At 37.6% G+C, this 19,801-nt stretch overlaps 1 protein-coding gene across 6 annotated transcripts in view; it reads left to right on the top strand.

Annotated features, from left to right (window-relative positions):
* TTC7B (tetratricopeptide repeat domain 7B) overlaps positions 1-19,594 on the top strand; it is a 120,848-nt gene extending 101,254 nt beyond the window's left edge. For all 6 annotated transcript variants that reach the window (XM_056493177.1, XM_056493172.1, XM_056493173.1 and 3 more), the window contains one exon: positions 18,609-19,594. In XM_056493177.1, the coding sequence (XP_056349152.1) occupies positions 18,609-18,830 (222 nt within the window). In that variant the 3' untranslated portion in view covers positions 18,831-19,594. The remainder of the gene's footprint in view (positions 1-18,608) is intronic.
* Positions 19,595-19,801: the final 207 nt, after the last annotated feature.

The following is a 19,801-nucleotide window of genomic DNA, read 5'->3' as shown; positions in this document are numbered from 1 at the left end:
ATCCACTTGCCAAGAGTTTATGGGGGTCTCACATCCTTGGAGATGCTCAAAACCTGACAGCCCTTGACAACCCACTGTAGGTAACTATACTTCAGGTTTGGCTGTAGGGAATCTTAAGTTCCCTTCCGACTTCTGTCTTCCTGCAATTCTAGGAATGCAAGCAAGGCAAGCTTTGTAGATGAGGTAATGATTTGTGTTAGGAAGCATGATGGGAACACTTGTCTGTGGACAAAGTCTTGTTACATTTTCCTGTTATGCAAGACTTACTTTATTTTTACCAGTGGTAAAAATCTATAAAGCACAGATTTTTTCTTTCTTCTCTTGTTTCCATGGTACATTACCCATAGCAATCATGGAAAGAAGGTGCAAGAGATTGCTACCTTTCTGAACTGGCATCACTCATCTTAATTATGTGCATATAAAATATGTGTATATACATACATGTATGTATTATACATATATTCTGTCCTACAAATCTGCCTTAATATTTTGGTTACATATTATTTCTTTGCATACAGAAGTGTCAGTAGCAAAACAGTGTTACTGAAAAGCCTCAGTTGGGATTTCCAGAAATTAGGTTTTTGGGCTTCTGTCTCTCGTGATGGTTGTCTTAAAGGTTCAAGTATACCTTAATGATCTGCCCTGAGGCTTCTATAGACAGAGATGTGTCTAATATTTTTAAAGAAAACAAAATATTTATTACTCTTTACCGTTGTTTACATGGGAAGTATCTCTTCTGTAGTACTAAGTAGAGATGATGAAGAGCCATCAAGATTGTAAAAGCATCTTCTGATCACAGCATAATGAAAAATTGCCTTTTTCAGGCTTTTTTTGGGTAGGTTTTAGAAAGGGTAATTCCTATTAAAAGTCTTTCCATAGTCTTTCCATCTTCTTATGTTTTTTACCCTCTGAAGGGCTGACTACATTAAAGTCATTGACAGTTGGGATTTGTTGACATCCCTTTTCCTCTGTGCGTTTTCTGGGTAACTGGTTGCCTAAAATAGAATGTAAAACATACAAATTTATACTAATAAAAAAAAAAAAAAAAATTAACAAGGATGACTAATTTAACAGAAGGAAAATGTCAGCAGTCTTAGTAATTCAGGAAATGGCCAGGAGGCCTCGGGTAAGTTAAGTGCTAATAGTTGTTCTTGATATTTAAGTTCTCCTTATTTTCAAAAAAAGAACAAAAAGGAAAAGAGAGAAGGCATGGAAAAAATTGAAAATGTGTGCTCTTCCCTCTATCCTCTGTAGTCTCTTACATGAATACTTGCTGGTGCTTTTTTGCATGGATCTCTAAAGTTCTATATTTATTTTCTCTGTGTAATTGCCTTTCAATATGAGAATTGCTTTGCGAAACACTTTTTAAATTAGGTCATTCTGCTGAAGTATGCACTGAGCTAATTATGATTATTTTGCTTCCCTGGCCATTTTTGTGCTCATTGAATTTATTAAAGTATAGCTGGGGCTGAGAACTTACACAGCAATAAAAGCTATGTAGCACCTGGTATGCTTTGCTTGTAGGTAACATCTAGCATCTAATCACTTACAATTGAATTTCATGTAATTAATAAAGAAATATTTTTAAGGATTGGGAGAGGGATAAATATAAAGAATAAGAGAAAAGCTTTGAGAGAGTAGCCATTCTCAGCTTTAAATGAACAAGAGAGATTTATTTTTCCCTTCTCCTGAGAAAGGTTCTGCTGTAGAATTCTGTAGGTGAGAACTCTTAACTACAAGACATTTGAAGCCTGCAATCATCTACACATCTTTTCTTTTCTTGTGCTGCATAACTTTGCAAATTGGTGAAATATAACTAAGTGCTACCATCAACAGCAATCTGAATGAGATAAACCATTCCATGTGGCTTAGTTGAGATGGTGAGTAAATGTGTGTGAGAAACTTGCAGCATCATCACCAGGTGTCTGAGCCCTGACTCTTTGTCAGTCTCTCTTAGAATAACCTATTACTATAAAATGGTACAGGAGTTATCAGTGCATGTATTTTGCTACAAATTTCATACAGTTTTCAGGTGCATTTCTGTGCACTGGTTAAATGATCTTTTGCTTTTGGCTTTATATTTGTCACAGAGAGCTTTACTTGCTTTGGCAGAAGCTATTTCCTGAGAAAACAGACTGCTCTTGAGAGGACCAGAAGTTACCTAATCAATTATAATTCTTTTTTTCTGACTAGGAACTATAAACAACTTGTTCTTAAAAACTGTGCTTTATCTTATCCTTATCAAGCAGAAAGTAGCCTACCTTAATGCAAAACTAGAGATCTGGAAGCAAACGTCCCTCAGGAAATAATTTTAATGCTCGCTTTTGCAGGGCTATGTCAAACAGCTGTATTCCCCAGATAAGTTGTCTACTCTGGTTCAGAGTTTTTTCTGCAAATCCCCAGTCTGGACTAGTCTTCTTATGTTTCTCCCTCTTTAGCTCATCTCATTTTAAATTTTATTTGAAGACCTCTTTCCCATTTGCTGAAGCTTAGCTTCTCTGCTAGCCAGTTTTATACTTAGCAGTAATTCCCCCGTTCATGAGTCTGCTGTTTAAAGATGAGTTGCACCTTGCACTTTGGAAGAATTCAACCAACTTACTCACTTATGTGAATAGCATAATATATTTTCTCCAAGATAAGATTTCTTTAAAGATAGACTCTGTTTTCTGGTAGCAAACTTGTGTTAGATGGAGTTAGAGAATTGGCCTTTAAGGTTAGTCATGGGCTATTTTTCATGTCAAGTTATTTTTTTTATCTAGAGGAACAAATTAATAACAGAGAAAGCAGTTGTTTCAGTGAGCTTTAATTTGTGGGAAAATTTGAAGTGGATTTTGTGCATCTCTGAAAACTCTGTTTATTTTGAAGGTTTATTTAAAAGGTGCACCTTTTAAATTTTGATACTAATATGTGTGGACTTTTGGACTTTATAGAGAGCCAAGAGGTAAGAGCTCTTTAGTTTCACCAGTTAATCATGGCTAGTCTGTATGTTTTGTTAAAACACTAACTTGGCAAACAACTTCTGGCATTTGAAAAAAGATACCATTAATTATAGTTATTATATTTTTAGGCATGAATATTTAAGCATCTGAGGAAGTTTGGAAGAATAAAAAGTAACTGGCTAAGCTGAGCATCTGCAAGTGTTATGGCAACTAAGAGTTGGTATGTCAGAGAGTAAGACAATAACTCAAATATTTTTTACTCTTTTTCTAAATCAAAAATTTAGATATTTTTAAAAGATTATAGTATTTTTTTCATAATAATTTTGAGTGCTCAACATATTAAGTTTCAAATATGTTTGGCCCTGAAGCATGTATTCCCTGTAAGAAATGGGAAACTGAAGTGGAGGTGCTGTGACATACCTGGCTTTAAATATAGTGCAAGCCTCCTGATTTCTCATTCTGAGCATCACATTCATGGGACTCACGTTTAATTCCTGGGATTATTCTTTCCAGTGACTTTGCACTGTGAAGGAAATAATTTTCCCCATAGGCATCTCCAATGTCAATCTTGTTAGGACAGCAGTATCAGTATTCCCACTGTCTGCTGAAAGGAGCCTGTGGAGTGTCTTTTGTGGGTTTTGACTTGCAAATGATTGACAGACTTTAGAAGGACTTTCCCTTATGATATTTAAATTTAGTACTGTTACTGATGGACCTCCTATTAAAATGTAGATTATTAAATCAGTTCTATCGTTTATCAGTGAAAATTATATATTTGATAGTTCTTGCCTTTGCATGCAGTTTAAGTGAAGGGATCTGTGGCAGCTCCTTGATTGCCATTCAGCTCAGCCCTGTAAAATTAGGTCCTTGTATCATTCACTTTCAATACTCTTAAATAATATATCACTTCACTTACCTGCATCTCTCTTTCTCCCAGCTCCCTTCCTTCATGGAAGATTTGTCAGTGTTGCCTTGCATTTGCTCAGTGAATATATTATTTCCCAAGTCATTGCAGCTGAGGTGCTTGGTGCAGGAAATGTCTGTTTGGATAGCAGACTGGTTCAGAAGTACCTGAGGCATCAGTATGTTTGTGTGATTACTTTTTGTTCTGGTTTTGAGAGTTCGGTTAAACATTGCACTGTTTTTAGCAACATACTTTTATAGGTGATAAACTAATTCTATAAATTTTTGTTTCTTATCTTACATTTTTACTTGGTAGTAAGATAAAATTCAAGAAAAGTTAACTTCAAACCAGAAGTAAATATGAAGTACATGGATATAGAAATCAAAAGGAAAAATGATTGCTGCTTTTATTATACAGTGAGTGGTTAGTTTTTCTTAGGTGTTCTGTTCAGGTCTATGCTTTGGTGCATCTTCCTACAAATGAGAATCATACCTGGGTTTGAACAAAAAAGAATTAAGTCTTGTTTTATATCCTTGGGGAAACTGAAGACTATTATAGTCCCTAACTTGAATTGGTGAGCACAAATGTAACTCTGGGATGTTTATTTGTCTGTAACCAGAGTCAGTTTTGGAGAACTAATGTCATAAATCCTCCTTCACTGTTATGTTGTTTGTGTGCTTATGTAATCACCATTATATGCAATAAATACCATTTTGAGTAAGGCTTCTCAGGCCAGCTTTTCCCTGAAGAGGGATAATGCCCTCTGGGGAAGATCAGTTTAGTAAGAAATGGCAAACCATAACTCTGTGCTCCTGTTCTGTGATTAGTGGGAGGTAAACAAAAGAGGGCTGCTTAATACCTTGAAGTGAGTCACAATGGTTGTAAGTATATATTGCTGTCCAGATGTTGAGGCTGAATGTTGTTTTGTAATAAGACACACTAATCGGAGTCTTGGGAACTTGACAAAACTTTCTGCATTACAGCTTCTTTCTGATAATCTCTGATGTGTAGCTCATACATGTGGCTTTTTCACACGAATCTGAGAAATCCTGTGTTGTGGTCAATGCTGGTGTGATGCTTCAAGGAAGCTGGCTTTCAAGAAATAACCCTTAAATTAGATTTGAAGTTGATTTTAGGAATAGCTGTTCTTTCATAAGAGCTCGTATAGAATTGAAGGAAAAGAAATACTAGAAAAACACTGAGTTAAAATGGAGTGCTCATATTCAAGAGCCACGTATCTATACATAAAGCATTTGACCTGGAAGAAATCTTCAGTCTTTTAGTACTGCTCAGATAAACAAAGCAAAGCAATTCATTAGCAAAGCACTTACTTGGCAGAAATATGAAAGCATGAACATTGTTCACACTGTTGAAAACTAAGTCCTGCAAGGAAAGACACTACCCAAAACCACTTGAGCAATATAGTGTGCTTTAATAGGCCCATTAGGATGCAGACATTTGATTCTATTTTTTTTTCAAAATATTTTGATGAAAAATCCCAAAGTTTTAAAATGCTTTCCTGTTATTCCAGGAACTAAACTTTGTAAGTGAATTTACAAATGCTTCTTTTATGGATGTATCTGAAATTAACATGCAAGTTCCATTTTTTTTCTGAGTTCTAATTAATTAGTCTTTAATCAGTGATGCTGTTGAAATGATTTGTTGCAACTCAGTGTGTTCAATCTTCCTCAGCCATTACTAATACTGTATTTACATCTCACACATTGAACTTACTCCTTAAGGCCAATATCCTTAGGAAATCAGGCATACAAAATCATTCTTTAATACCTTTGTTTCATCTGGACAGAAGAAAGAAGGATGAAAAAAAAAGGCTTGTGCAAATATTACAAAATATAGGCAGGAGGAAAGACTACCAAGGCTTTTTCATTATTTCAGATTTTTATTAGGTATCAGCAAATGCACAAGAGTGAGCATTTGTAAATTCTCCACTGCAGCAATGTAAGACACAGTCATTAGAAAACCAAATCAGACTTCACTGTGGTCAGTGCTGTTATAAGTTGACTGTTCAAAATTATTGTAGAACATAACATGATGTATTGTGCTACATTAACTTAGTTAGCTGTATTCTTGCATAGCATATGTTCAGATGAAATAGTGAATTGTGAGTGATATAAAGACCTTATCTGTAAATATCTATAGAAATAACAAAAAATCATGTGGATTCAAAATTTCTTCTGTACAATATACAGTGAAAATTATTTCGAAACTCTAAATCTACATGGACAAAATGTTAAGTAGCATTTTGGAAGAATACTTGCCATCTATCAGAAGTGATCTGACCTACTAAAAGAAAGGCTTTTGCCCTGTCTTTGGAATTAAAATGTCTCTGGTGGTAAGTGGGTTTTCTTGCTTTAAAATAAGTATTTTAAAATAAAGACACAGTTTTAAAAGTACATCCTCTCATTAAAAAAAAAAAAAGCAAAAAAAAAACCTTTTTTTTTTTTTAATGAGTGCAAGTAATAAATTAAGGCAGATATTGTCATGTGTTTACAAATGTTCAAAAGATGAGCAGGTAAACCTCTATCAGCTGCAAAGCCATTTCAATTACCATTTTTCCATGGTCCTTGTTACAGCTTGTCCTGGCACCTGACAGTAGCTGCTTTGGAATTCTGTCTGGTTTTTAATTTATGGCCATTTGAAAAAGTGATAGCCACACTAGCATTGGAACAGGTGGTATGTGAGGGTCACAGACCCAAACATTTACCAGAGGGCTATGAAATGCTATGACACAAATGCAGTCTGTGATAATGTTTTGTCAATTAATTGAATGCCTAGCCACAAGTTGGTAGGTTACAGCTGCCAGAAATAACTGGCTCTGATATAAATTATAAAACAGTAAGAAATGCTGTCAGATCTATTCAAGTAATTGACACATCAAACTTAATTTCCTTTAAAAATGTGATAGGATAGTATGAACAGCTGGTGATCTCTGAAAAATAAATGAGGTAGCTTTATCTTGGCCATCCAAACTCACCTCATTTGCTGCAGAATCAATGCCAAACCTTCAAAAATTTAGGGATGTGATATGACTCTTTCTGCCATGTAGATTGCATTTGATTTAATATAAGATTTATATCTGAGTATTTTTGTGAAGCTAAACCCATGGATATTTAACACAATAGCTGGTAGAAAATGTTTGTATCTCACCTCAGCCTCAGCAGCTCACTTAAGATCCAGAATTCCCACCTTCCCCACCAAACCCATGTAGTACTTATGCCATGAAAATCCCTTCCTTGAAAAGTGGAAGCTGTTCTTCTGCATTTCAGCTCTTCACTCAGAGAGCATTAACTTACCAGTTTGCTTACTTGATCAAATCCTAGCTTTGTGGGGGAGTGCCTTTTCTGTCATTCTTGTTCTTCCTACCAACTGTGCTCCACTGAACTAGAAAAGTGACTCAAATGGACAAGGCTCTTACTCTCGGGGAAGCAGGGCTCCAGTTTATTCCAGCTGCCTGTCATAGTAAACCAAAGGAGAGGACTGAGGGAGAAACAGCATTTGGAATTGCATTTTCTCTGCAGATTCCAACCTTGTCCAGTAATTTATTATACAGTTTGAAAAATGTATTTCAAGAGCCATAAACCAACCACAGAATATGATTTGACATGCAGTGTCAATCAGAGCAGTGATGGATATCACTTACATAAAGTCCATAACTGCAAGTCATATTTTGCCTCAGTCTTCAACAGGAATGTGATATTCATCATGGCAAATATGTGATATGCATGCATCATGGATGGCAAAGGTCAAATTAGCAGTGGAAATAAAAGTATGAAAATGATGGCAAGTACTTGCTGTTGGAAGAGTATGGAGGAGTGGACCAGAATTCTGGAACAGCTAGCTGATGAGCTTCACTAAATGTTACTGGATTTGTTAACAGAAAATTTTAGAATGGTTCGTGCAGTACCTCTACTCAGTGTGAAGAGTTGCATGACAAAGGCAAAGTTTGATTAAAAGTGAGACTTGGAAACCCTTCAGTGAAAGAAATAAAATCATTTTCAGAAATGCAAGAGCAAGACTGAGTACGGAAATTACTGGAGAGAACCAAGGGGTGGGGTAGTACTTGATCAGAGCTGAGTTGGCCAGGCACAACAAGAGACATCATCTTGTCAAGAGTGTAGTCTCACCTTAGTTTTGTAAGCCTACAGATTCTCCTTCCCTTGTGGAATAGTGGTGTTTGTGCTCCACTGGTTGCTTTATGTACCCAGAACAGAGGCTGCCATGCCCAGTGAAACTAGCTGGGGCTGGTCAACAGGGCAAGTGACATCTCAGTGTGCACTAAAACAGAGGTTTCACTTAGGTTGCTCATGGGCTGGGGCTGTGATTCTCTTGTAATCCCGAGTAATGATGGCAAGCCTGGCCTCTGGCTTACACCCAGTCAGTGCTGAGGTGACTGCACAGCAGTGTGGCACTGGGAATCTCTGCAGTGTTTCCTGGGAGGAGTAGAAACTTTAATAATAGTATATGATCCTTGTAAACATGAGAGGAGTACGCATCATCCAAATAAGGCTAAGTGGCATTGGCACTGAAGCAAATGAAAACAAGCTAGCTAGGGAAAAATTTGGGAAGATGATGTGGAGAGGGTTCTTAGCACTTACAGGCTAAACACTGTGGAGCAAGAAATCTTGTTGTTAGGTTGTTTGTAACACTTTATTTGTTACGGTGACATATTATGAGTGACCTAAGAGGACTCTTCTGATCTGATGTTGATTAAATGGAAAATACCTTACTTTTGCAAGTTTTAGGTAAAATATTGACAATTAGCAATTAATCCACAAAAAACATTAGAGAGAAAATGTGATAGACTTATATGGAATTTAATTATAAAACTTAGTTGATGCTTCAGTTATATTAATCTGTTTGCTATCAGATCAGTACTAGCAAAAACTGATTTGTTGAGGCGCATTGATGTTATTCTTAGCTCTTTAATAATTTTTCCCCAAAATACTGCTGTTTGGGCTTCTTTGTTTAGTTGTCAGGAGCTTTTTTCTGTAGTTTTCAATATAATCAACTTCTTCCAATTTTGTGCAGGGTAAGTCAGTATATAGGGAATTGTTTGTTTTATTTTTCTGAAGGCACTAGGGGCCCTTTCTTAGCCAATGGTTAGACTCTGGCTCTTCTGACCTGTGCCTGATGGTGCACAGATGGGAGGGTATGGGCCCTCCCTTCACACTGAAAATAGCTGTCCCTTAAAGAATCTGCTGGCAGCTGTCCTGGCAGACTGGCAGGTTAACAGCTACCTACAGCTTCTGCCTTGCCTTTCAGAATGCAGGGAGAGGGGGGTGCATTCCTTCTCCTGCCAGGAGGATTTGCACACTGCCATGAGGATGGCCCTTCCAGAGCAGAGTGCTGAGCCCCAGCAGCAGATGGCAGTTCACATCTGCTTTGCAGGGGAGGAAGTGCTCTGTTTCCTGGGGATGCTATAAAAATATATATTTATTAATGCTGCATTAAAAATAACCTTTTTTTCTTAGAGGTTACTGCAGTGCCAACGTAGTAAGTGCTGCTGTGGTGTCATAACACTTTTGAAACAGTGACATTAGTCATAGTTATAAGATATGTATGTACATATTTTTATATGCAGAAGTCTCTTTGGCGAAGGGCAAAAGGAATAAAAAAGTGAATAATATGCTTTAATCTATGGGTTTCTGTTTTATTTTAGTAATGAAAAGATTGGTTATCTTTTATCTAATACTGCAGTTCTGACTTTGAATATTTAATACAGCATTTTTCAGAATATTTGAGAGAAATGCACATGCATAAATGCAAAAAGGTACTTCAGAAGAATATAATTCACTTCTGATTCCCATTCCATGGTCTCAAAAGTTTAGACTTCAGACTTCAGAAAAGTAAGTGCTAGTTTCTGTAGTACTGAGTGTGTACATGCATGGACTACAAGTGCTGGCTTTCAATACAGTGGCAGTTTTGCTAAAGATCTCCAAAGCTGAATTTTAACTCTGACAGTTCTATTAATTATAAATTTTATTCACAGAGCCTAGTACTGGATCTGCAACTCTGGTTTTGCTTTGATACAGAAACTGTTCCCCTGACTTCAGATTTATTTCTTCATTAAAACATTTAATCAATTTTTCTAATTACTATTTCCAGAAGCCACATACAACTAGTATGTTCAATGTGGTTATATAGAACTGTCGTTAATGAAAAACAGCTTCTTTAAAAGTTACTGCTTGGTATTTCTGATTATTTATTCTTTAATTCTATCTGTAATTGACTGATGGACAGAAAAACATTAATTTCTTGACATTTTAATTGTTTTGCATGGAGCACAAGCTTTCAATACCAGGAAGCTTCAGGGTGTTCTAGACTGGAACCTAGTTTTAGGCAGTAGAGTAAGGACCCTGAATTCCTGGTATCCTCAGTTATTGTGGAAAGTCCAGCTTTTGCTCAAATAATTGAATATTGACTTGGTGGGCTGACTTTGAGGCTCCTCAGTTCAAAAAACTTGGTCTGAGGTTTTCTGTTTATCCTTCTATCATTTTTGGAGGATTTGGGGTTTTTTTTCCCCCTTTTTGGATATTGAAACTTCTATGTTACTCCTAGGTTTAGAATAAAAGAAATACAGTTTGCTACACTTCTGACCCTTTGACTCAATACTGGAAAAATAATGGCAACAATAACAAACAGTGGTTTGGAGCCTCTGTATGGAGCACAGTGATCCAGTGGTAAACTTGGCCTTGCTTTGAACCCAGGCAGTGTTGAAATGCAGCTACAGATTAGACTGATAAAGTGGCAGGATTTCTGTAGGGAAAGGCACTGTGATGTTTTTATATCTATGAACTGTCTATGTAGGGGAAGGGGTGAATCACAAAACACAAGAACATACCAAATTACAGAAATTACTATGGCCCATTTCATAAACAGCACTGTGAGAAGCTGTGATCTCCTGCACCTGTTTTCATCACAAATGTATGTATTTTATACATCTGGGAAATCCTCATTTCTAATTTGTGGGAAAAGTGAGAAGACAATGATGTAGCTTCAGTGCTGGGAGGGAGGGAAGGGAAGATGCAATGATGCCAAGCTTCCAGACAGAGGGAGGTGATCCAGAGCCCTATATACACTTCAGCCTCACATCATCGTGTCACACCTGGGACAAAATGTAAAACATTTGCACCAGTTGACAAGTATTCCAAGTTTAGGACTGGCCATAACCTGAGAACTAAGGTTATACTTAATTATTCCCTGATGCCAGTGGTGATGCAGTATTTGCCAGAGCTGTAGCCATCTGACTTCTGAAGGGAGAACCATTGTGGGGTTTCTGTGTTAGAAGCCACAGCATACAAAATAAGACCCTCATGTAATTTTCAGATAGAGATAAAAAGTTAAATAAGATCTGGAGTCACTAGCTGCTTCACTTTATCATAAAGTGTTTTATTGTTTTCAGTGTGGTTGCTATAGTCAAATTAGTTCTTTCAATGTAGTCTGGTACATTTTGAAAATTTTAAAAGTATTTTTTTTAAAAGCTTGTGGATGTTCACATAAGGTGTAAATCAAAATTACAGCAGATTATTGCAAGAATATGTTGTCTTAACAGGAAAAGAATTCCCTCAAGGGCTTCCATCTCAGTGGAAGGCTACAGTCAGCAGTTTTTAAAAACAACCTTCAAATTTTGAACCTTTCTGCATTCTGGGCTGTGAGCAGTAAGGATCTAAAAGGCAAGCACATCCTTGTGGGAAGGGTCAGTCATTTCCAAGGGAATTATAAGTACACGATGCTCTCCCGACCACACGAGTTCGTTATTTCATGCTGGTGATGTGAAATTCAGTGAGTAACAAAGCCAAAGTAGTTGTTTTTAAAATCTGTTGCCAAGCAGTAGGTTTTCTCCTAGCAACAAGTGTTTTGCAGCAGGGGAAGCAATTGGATACCTTAGGGGGTATGTTAGCACTGGGGGAAGGGCAGAGAAATAACAACCTGGGGCTCCAGTGGGGCCACTGAGCACAGGGAGAGTGGGCTGGGCATGGGGGAAGGCGAGGGAGGGAGCAAGGCAGGAGGGATGTGGCACAGGCAATGAACTGGGCAGAACTGTGGGCTCAGGGCACAGGTCTGTATTTGTTCATCAGCTGCTTTGGTTTAGGGAGTGATCAAATGTAGTATTATTAGCTGGTTGTTCGCATTTAAAAAAGAAAATCCGTACTGAGCTGCTAGGAAGTTTTATTTGGCCCATATTCGAAGAAATACGCCTTTTATTTTTCAAAAGAATTGCCTTGTTAGAGGAAATAAGACAAGTGGCTTTTATTCTGCCACTTATTTTATTTGTTTTGGAAAACAAATTATGTACATGTTGCAATTAATTTTCCAATTTAAAAATGTATTTATTATCACCTTTGCTTGTAAAGTGTGGTGTGGTCAATCCAGTCGGTTTTAAACCTTATAATGTGACTACTCTTCAAAATACCTGCATTAAAATGCAACCTGTGTCTGCAGATACAGAACTATGTTTATTCATCATTTTTATTCATCATGGCTTATTTCTAACTGATGTGCTATGTCACAATCTTTTTGTACTTGCAGAAATAGTTATGCACAATGACTCAACATGCATGTGCCTTTGAAAGGAGTTTATAAATGATTTCTGATGCAAAGTCATACTTTGACTAGATGGACATGTTTCAGCACAAAGTCATCAGCTAAAATAGGAGAGCACAGTGTATAAATAATGTTCTGTTTCACTCTATGTAAGTGTAAAATATTGATTATAGACTACATTTAAAACAAGTATTTTTATCACGGAGGTTGGAAAGTATCAGCTGTAGAATTTTACTTATTTTTCCATGTATCATGGCAAATTCTCATTTTTGCCTTACTAACACTTCTGTTTCATTATTATAGCATAGTACTGTCAAGTCTCTGGTAAACCTTCAAGTTTGATAGATTTGTTTAAAAATAGCAGCCACCTTAACACTTGCAAAATAGGCTGAAAAAGCAGCATGTAACAAGGGGCAGTTTTGTGATGCTAAAATTACACTGCATATGGATTTGCAATGCATACATTGCACTCTGAATTTTGTAGCTATTTATGGTCATAATCCCTGATTTTTAAGTTTTTAGATAGGATGGGGATGTTTCTAGCATGTCCTTCTGATATCACAGCTTAAAGTTGATTATCTCTTAGGATGGGGATGTTTCTAGCATGTCCTTTGATAACACAGCTTAAAGTTGATTATCTCTTAGGCTGGGACCCACTTAAAAACAGTAAGATAGTGAACTGGGAAAATTACTGTGAGGTTGGATGTAGTGAGTTTTTTAAATCTTTTGTAGCTTTTAAAAATTGTTGTTTTCCACATCTGAATAGCTCTGTCTGCCTATACATTACCAGCTGATAGTCTATTGGGCTTCAGCAGGTCATCAGCAAAACAGGCCACTGTTCTTCTGTCTCCCTGCTCTTATCCTTAAAAGCAAAATCAGTCCATTTTTAATTTTTATGTGCTTATATTTTCTTATAGCTGTTTGTTTTTGCAAGGCAAGCTTTTAGCTCTGAGGGCTATTTTTTAGCTACATAAGATCTTTGTCATACAAATACAGAAGCTTTTTAGCAAACAGGTCATGCAACAGACACGCCAGGAATAAATTAATATGGATATCATATCTGGGTACTACTCAAATCTCCATAGCTGAGACTTTTGCCAACAGACTGCATTTCTTAAACATGGTGAGACTCTCTGGTACTTTTTTGTGAGTTAAGTCAGCCACATTTCTTGCTCCTGTTCTGTCCATTTCTCCCTTTTCCCAGGTTCCTTCTCTGCAGCAAGAGTTCAGCAACCCCCCCTGAAAAAGGCAAGAGTGCAAATAGACTCATAGTCACAGTTCCCCTTTTTTTCACTTTTAAATAAATTACATTGTTTTTGAGAACATCTCCCACTTCTAGTCTATATTTTTCTCAGAGAAAATTAAGATATTCCTCTTGATATCAAGTGAATAAAGGTAAAAATCTCAAGTGGTGCTTCTGTTGAGACTGAGAACTGTTTATTTTCAGGCATGGTGGAGAAGTAGTCAGACATTAAACCTTAGGAAACCTCCAGCTCTCCTGAGATAAAATTTTTAGTTACACTGAAGAAATCACAGTGATCTTTGTAGTGTTACCTTTCTACCCTTTTTTTTTTTTTTTTTCAGTTAATCCAAATATAGTTTAGCACTTTATGATAAAGCTCTGGTTTGATGAGACATATGATGAGCAATAATAATTTTTTCAAAGGTAGTTCCGCAGAAAAAATCTAATGTTAGACTCTCATTTGCCTAGGAGCAAATAAAAAAGTAACCTTACTAGACTGCTCTAAATGTCTGGTGTTAAGAATTTTTTAAATAGCTGTTTTTCCAAATGAAAAATTAGATATTTACAGGATCTTAGTCCTATGTTTATTTGTCTAGATACGTGTTTTACATTGACTGTTTGGTTAATTTGCAAAGAGAGAAAGCCTGTCTGCAGAAAAAAAGATATCTTTGCAGTGAAGATTACACAACATGCTTATTTAAGCAATTATGGCTTTATACAATTGCTTATTACATGATGTTGTTCAGGTTCTGAGTCATGATATTTTATTAATAAATGATAGTGCATTTTCTAACTGGAAATTTTATTTGAAGACTGTAATGCTCCATTTGAAAATCCAAATTCATTTGAATGTTTTCCTTTTAAAAGATGCTTACATTTTTTCTAATGAACAAATGGGTCCTGTTTGACAGAGCATTGTAAAAACAGTTCTTGGAGAGATGTTTGGGTGAAATAAGCAAAGAATAGCAGTTTTGTATATAGGGCAATGTAAAGTGAAGTGTGAAGGGAATGACTGAGGGAGGAAACACATGTAAAATCATTGCCCAACGAGAGGGAGACTTTGTGACTCTAGGTTGAGTAAAGAAAGAATTGGCAAGATCTTGAAAATAACCTGTGGCAAAAGTTGGAAGTTCATTCCTTCCCATTTTGATGAATTCCTCGAGAGTTTTGTTGTGTTAGGATGTGGAGTTTGTTTAGAACCTGTCTGTAGTGACAGCAGTACCTCCCTGTCCAGCACACAGTGTTATAGCATTGCTCTCTTATAAAGCCCCTTTGGAGAGCTGCTGGAGGGTCTGGGAATTGCAAAATCCCTTTTACTCCCAGCTCTGGCTGGGCACTGTGAAGGGCTCTTGACCTTTCCTTGAGCAGAGAGCATCTGAACTCCACAGATCTTTGAGTACTGTTGATTATTCAAAGTGACTGGTATAAATGTCAGTGGGCTGGAGACATGTTTCATGGAGACTGGTTTCATTGGTTGTGGTGATGGCACCAAAAAGTCTCTCTGTTTCTTCAGAGATTCTCTTCACTTTCTGCCTGTGCCATTTCTCATTAGAGTTCTCTCTTGGAGTGTTTTGAGTTCCTAAATCAACCCCTACAGTATAGGACTGGCTAAAAGAAAAGTAAGGTTTGCCTGGAGAGTTTACAACATACAGACATCCTAACCAGAGAGAAAGTGAAAGCCTTAACACACCTAGGGGAGATCAGTGATTTGACAGGGAAAAACAATCAACCTCAAAGGAACCCCAAAATTCTCAGCAAACCAAACATGGAGTAAAGTAATAAGCCACATTTGTACTAAGCTGCAGAATGAAGAAGTCTGCATTAGAGGCTTTTATAACTGTGTTAGGAGCAAATGTCATACATTTATTGTTCTTTCACGTGAAAGAGATGCAATACCAGGAAAGATCCTGATTTCGCCTGCAGATGCCAACATTTGTCTTAAACACCTCTGTTAAGTACTGCAGCATTCTAAAATGTACTAAGAACAAATAGGTTGCCTTAGATTTCTGTAATTCCTTTGGAATGTACTGGTTTTATTATATTTTGTTGAATGGACATTTTCCTACTGACACTTCTTGTTATTTACACAAATTATTATATAGCACTTTTTCTAATTGATTTAGGTTCCAAAATCCCTCTCATATTTTATATTTTTAAAAGTTTATAGAGAGAATATACAAGAAAGGGATTCTGCTTAGCTTTTAAGGTAACATGGCAAGTCTTAAGGTGTGAACCATGTATCATGTACCCCTCTGTGTTTCTGCAGAGCTGATGTGTTGGTCAGGCCCATCTCCAGCCATAAAGCAAGAGATTTAACACTATTCTGCAGATAAATGTTGTCTGTACATCTGCTGCTAAATAGATGAAAGCAGTACTGGTGGCTTCAAGATTTTGTTTCCAGTTAGAAAGCAGAGGAATATCCACAGTGAAGGACTGGGATAATTTGTTCTGGTTTCTGGGAAGTCTGAGAGGAGTTTTGTTTTGGGATGGGTGTTAAGTGCGTGGGTTTTCTTGGTGGTGGTGGTGGTGGTGGTGGTGGTTTTAGTGGTTTAGGTTTTTTTCCTGAGGAGTTAATACAGAAAGCAAGCAGATGCTGACAGCTGGTAAACTGAAGTTAGTTTTCTTGGATGAGTGTTGGTGTGAGGTCACCAAAGGATTTTGCTGCATGATAGACATGCCTGATCCTTCTGCCTGTGGTGTGCAATGCTTAATAGAGCAAAGTCAGGCAAGGGCTGCAAACAATTTGAAATGTTCTGTGCCTCAGAATTGTAACAGGTCATCTGAGAAGGGGATTTACAAACTGAACACTTAGAATGCATGACATCTGACTATCTTTCTGAGAGAGTTAGTGAATCAGAGGGTATTTTGTGTTCTTTCTCTAGAGCACTTGTGTTCAACCCACAGCTACAGTGATCAAATGTCACTATCCTTTTAATGCTTTGCATGAAACAAATCTAATTTTCTATTGGTTCTTTGGAAGCAAAGCTTGCTGTCCCAGGGCTACCACCTATTCCTGAGGCAGGAGTCTTCTTATCATCCCAGGCTAAGACACCAGTGACAGACTGACTTTCAGGAGGCACTCCCTTGAGAAAGCTGTGTCCCCAAAACATGAGGGGACATGATGTAACCTCATTGTCCATGCAACAGTGGTTCCTTCACTACTGCTAAATGCTAATTTCAACACTAATGCTTGTATTAGGAAAGTATAACAGCAGGCAAACTGCCAGTATTTGCTCTAGTTCTATCACTGGAAAATCTCAGCTATCCTTTTTGCCATAGAGAATAGGGCAGATGTGGTGCAATGTGTGTCTCTTCCTATGAGCAGGCTTATATCTGCAAAATTTGTTTTTTCTTTGGTGTTGAAAAGAACAGCTTGTGTCCTTAGCAAGCAGGAAAAATGGTCTGGCATATTTAAGAAAAAGTATTAGCAATATTCAAATAATTCACAGGTTTAATAAAATATACATATTTCCACCCCCAAAAAAGCAAGGCTTATGAAAATAGAGACACTTAATAAGAACACTTAAATTTTATTAAGGGTAGGTGCACTGCAGTGACCCCAGCTTTGTATATTCCATCTCCTTGCTTCATTTTTTTGTAGTTTCACATCTGATACCTGCCAGTCACTGACAATCAATTCACTGCAGAGAAAAAAAAAAACACTGATCCCTGAGAGATATCCAGTTTTTGTATTGGAAGCACTGTTCACTTGCTCTGAAAATGCTGACTCAATTGACAGCTCAAAAAAAGTCCAAATCCAGAAAAGCCCTCTAGCACCTTTGTGTGAGAACATCTGCCAGGCAGATAGAAATTAGCCTGCATTGCATTTATTTATTCACTTGCCAATACTGTACAGCACTCTTTATATTGTTCTACAGAGCAGGCTGTGCTCAGTTGTTGTTCTATAGGATGGAGTTGACAGCTTTCCCAAGCTGAAAGTCAGCCAGGTGGCCACAATTCCAGAAATGTTTGGTGGATAATTCAAGGGCTGCATAGAATGTCAGTACTTTCTAATCATCGGTGCTTAGGTTAATAAGGATTTGAGCAACAGATGTAGAGAGAGATAAAAGAAATTGTGGTCCAAGGAGTGGGGGCTGGGAGGGCAGAAGTCACAAGGCCTCTGTAACCATGTAATTGGGACAAAGATTTGTGGTCCATACGTGTTTTGCAAAACAGAATCACAATGTAAAAATGCATTATATCGTAAGGATTATTATAATCCCAAAATAAAGCTCTCTTACTGGGTCATTCCATGACTTTTCCGGCACAGTAACATAGCTGAATGTGGTGGATGGAGATTTCCATGGCCTCATTCAGCCCATATCCTGGTGGGTTTGGATGTGCTCTGGATTGTGCAGTGTTGAATTGGATCCCATCTCACAGAGGAAGATAGAGGATCTGTAACAAGGATGCTTATGAAGAATTTCTGTGCCTGTTGGTCCTTTGTGCATTACTGGGGCAATATCAGTCCCTGTTCCTGTTCCACAGATAAAATCAAGCACCGTGGTTGTTGCCTACTGAGCTGAACTCAGTCTTTAGCAATCCCCAAGTGCTGCTGGTGCTCTGTATGGTCTCAGGTGTTATAGGACGTGAGCTGGGTGCTGAGATGCACAGGGAGGATGTGAAAATTTAAGGGTACACACCTTAGGATTTCAGATAACAGGACCTTACGCAAAAGCCCAGGTACTTCCTGCTTCTTGGCAAATAGGTGGAGTTTTTGTTATTTAGTCTTTGTTTCCTGTCCAAAACCACTTGACTTTGTTGGTGTGGAGTAGCTTGTTCCAGTCCTTCATCAGGTAATTTCTTTTCTTAAATTTAAAAAAATAAATAAAAATTACATAGTCTAACGCTTTGATCCCAAGAGCTGCCTACCCTTATTTCACTGCAGTGACCGTGTTTGAGCTTCAGGAAAGCCCTACTGGCCAATCTCAACCATTTTCCCTTTGTTTTCTTGCAGGCTCTGATACTTCATCAGCTTGGGCGCTATAGCTTGGCGGAGAAGATTCTCAGAGACGCTGTCCAGGTGAACTCCACAGCTCACGAGGTCTGGAACAGCCTGGGAGAGGTGCTGCAGGCTCAAGGCAATGATGATGCCGCGACTGAGTGCTTCCTGACGGCACTGGAGCTGGAGGCCAGCAGTCCCGTGGTTCCTTTTACCATCATTCCCAGAGTCCTGTGAGAGGGCATCTCCATCAACAGATTTTTGGTCTTGACTTCTGGGTGAGCAAACCCAGTGTGTGAATCTGCCTGGTAACTGGTTAGTTTGAGAAACTCTAGAGCAACAGGTAATAAACTCCACTCTTTTGTGGCAAAGTGGCCAAAGCAGGGAGGTGCCACCATGTTAATGTCAGACTGAGAGGACAGAGTGGTGAGCCAGAGCCAAATCACTCATACCGCCTGCAGTTTTGCCCTGGTAGTTTTAAAACATCGTTATATCCATGAATGATGTGCCATATTTTGTTAGTGAAACTTGAGTGTTACATAAAATTATAATGGAATCAACTACCAATTGTAGAATAAGTTAAGTGGCAGAGCAGTCTATTTTTAACAAGGCTGTTAATAAAACTGTTCTCTTCCTGTCTCTCAACCTCTTTTGGCCCAAAGTCAAAATGTGAATTTTCTGTTTCCATCTCTATTTTAGTCCAGGCCAGAAATCAGTTGAGCTCTTGTTTTTAGTTGTTAATAACTGTGATGTGTGGCTAACTGGTATCTAGAGCAAAGGCTGAGTACAAGAATATTTATATTTTACCAATGTATGCCTGTTACAAAAAATATATTAGTTATTTAAGTTTAACTTTTTTATGTGAATTCAGAGTTTATTTATCAATGGAAATATGTAAAAAGAAGCCTCAAATGGAATATTTACCGACATTCCTTATACATGAACCCACACTTGGCTAAATGGGAAGATTATGTTAATAATAAAATGATTTTTAAATGGAACTTTCCTGTGTCCTAATTAAAAATTTGGGGGAAATAGATGGCTTGTGAACACATTTTTATGAGGTGGCTGGCCAGCCTTGAAGATGAACAACACTAAATTTAAATCTTCTGAGGCTGGCCTAAAAAAAAGAAGCTGCTGTACTCTTTGCCAATGGTACTGTTATCTTAGATTTCAGGTTTCCTTAAATCTTCACAACTCTCTTTTTA

Source organism: Oenanthe melanoleuca, chromosome 5, assembly GCF_029582105.1.
Source record: "Oenanthe melanoleuca isolate GR-GAL-2019-014 chromosome 5, OMel1.0, whole genome shotgun sequence".
NCBI lineage: Eukaryota > Metazoa > Chordata > Aves > Passeriformes > Muscicapidae > Oenanthe > Oenanthe melanoleuca.
Note: the sequence above shows the minus strand (reverse complement) of the source record. Positions and strands in the feature narration are given on the sequence as shown.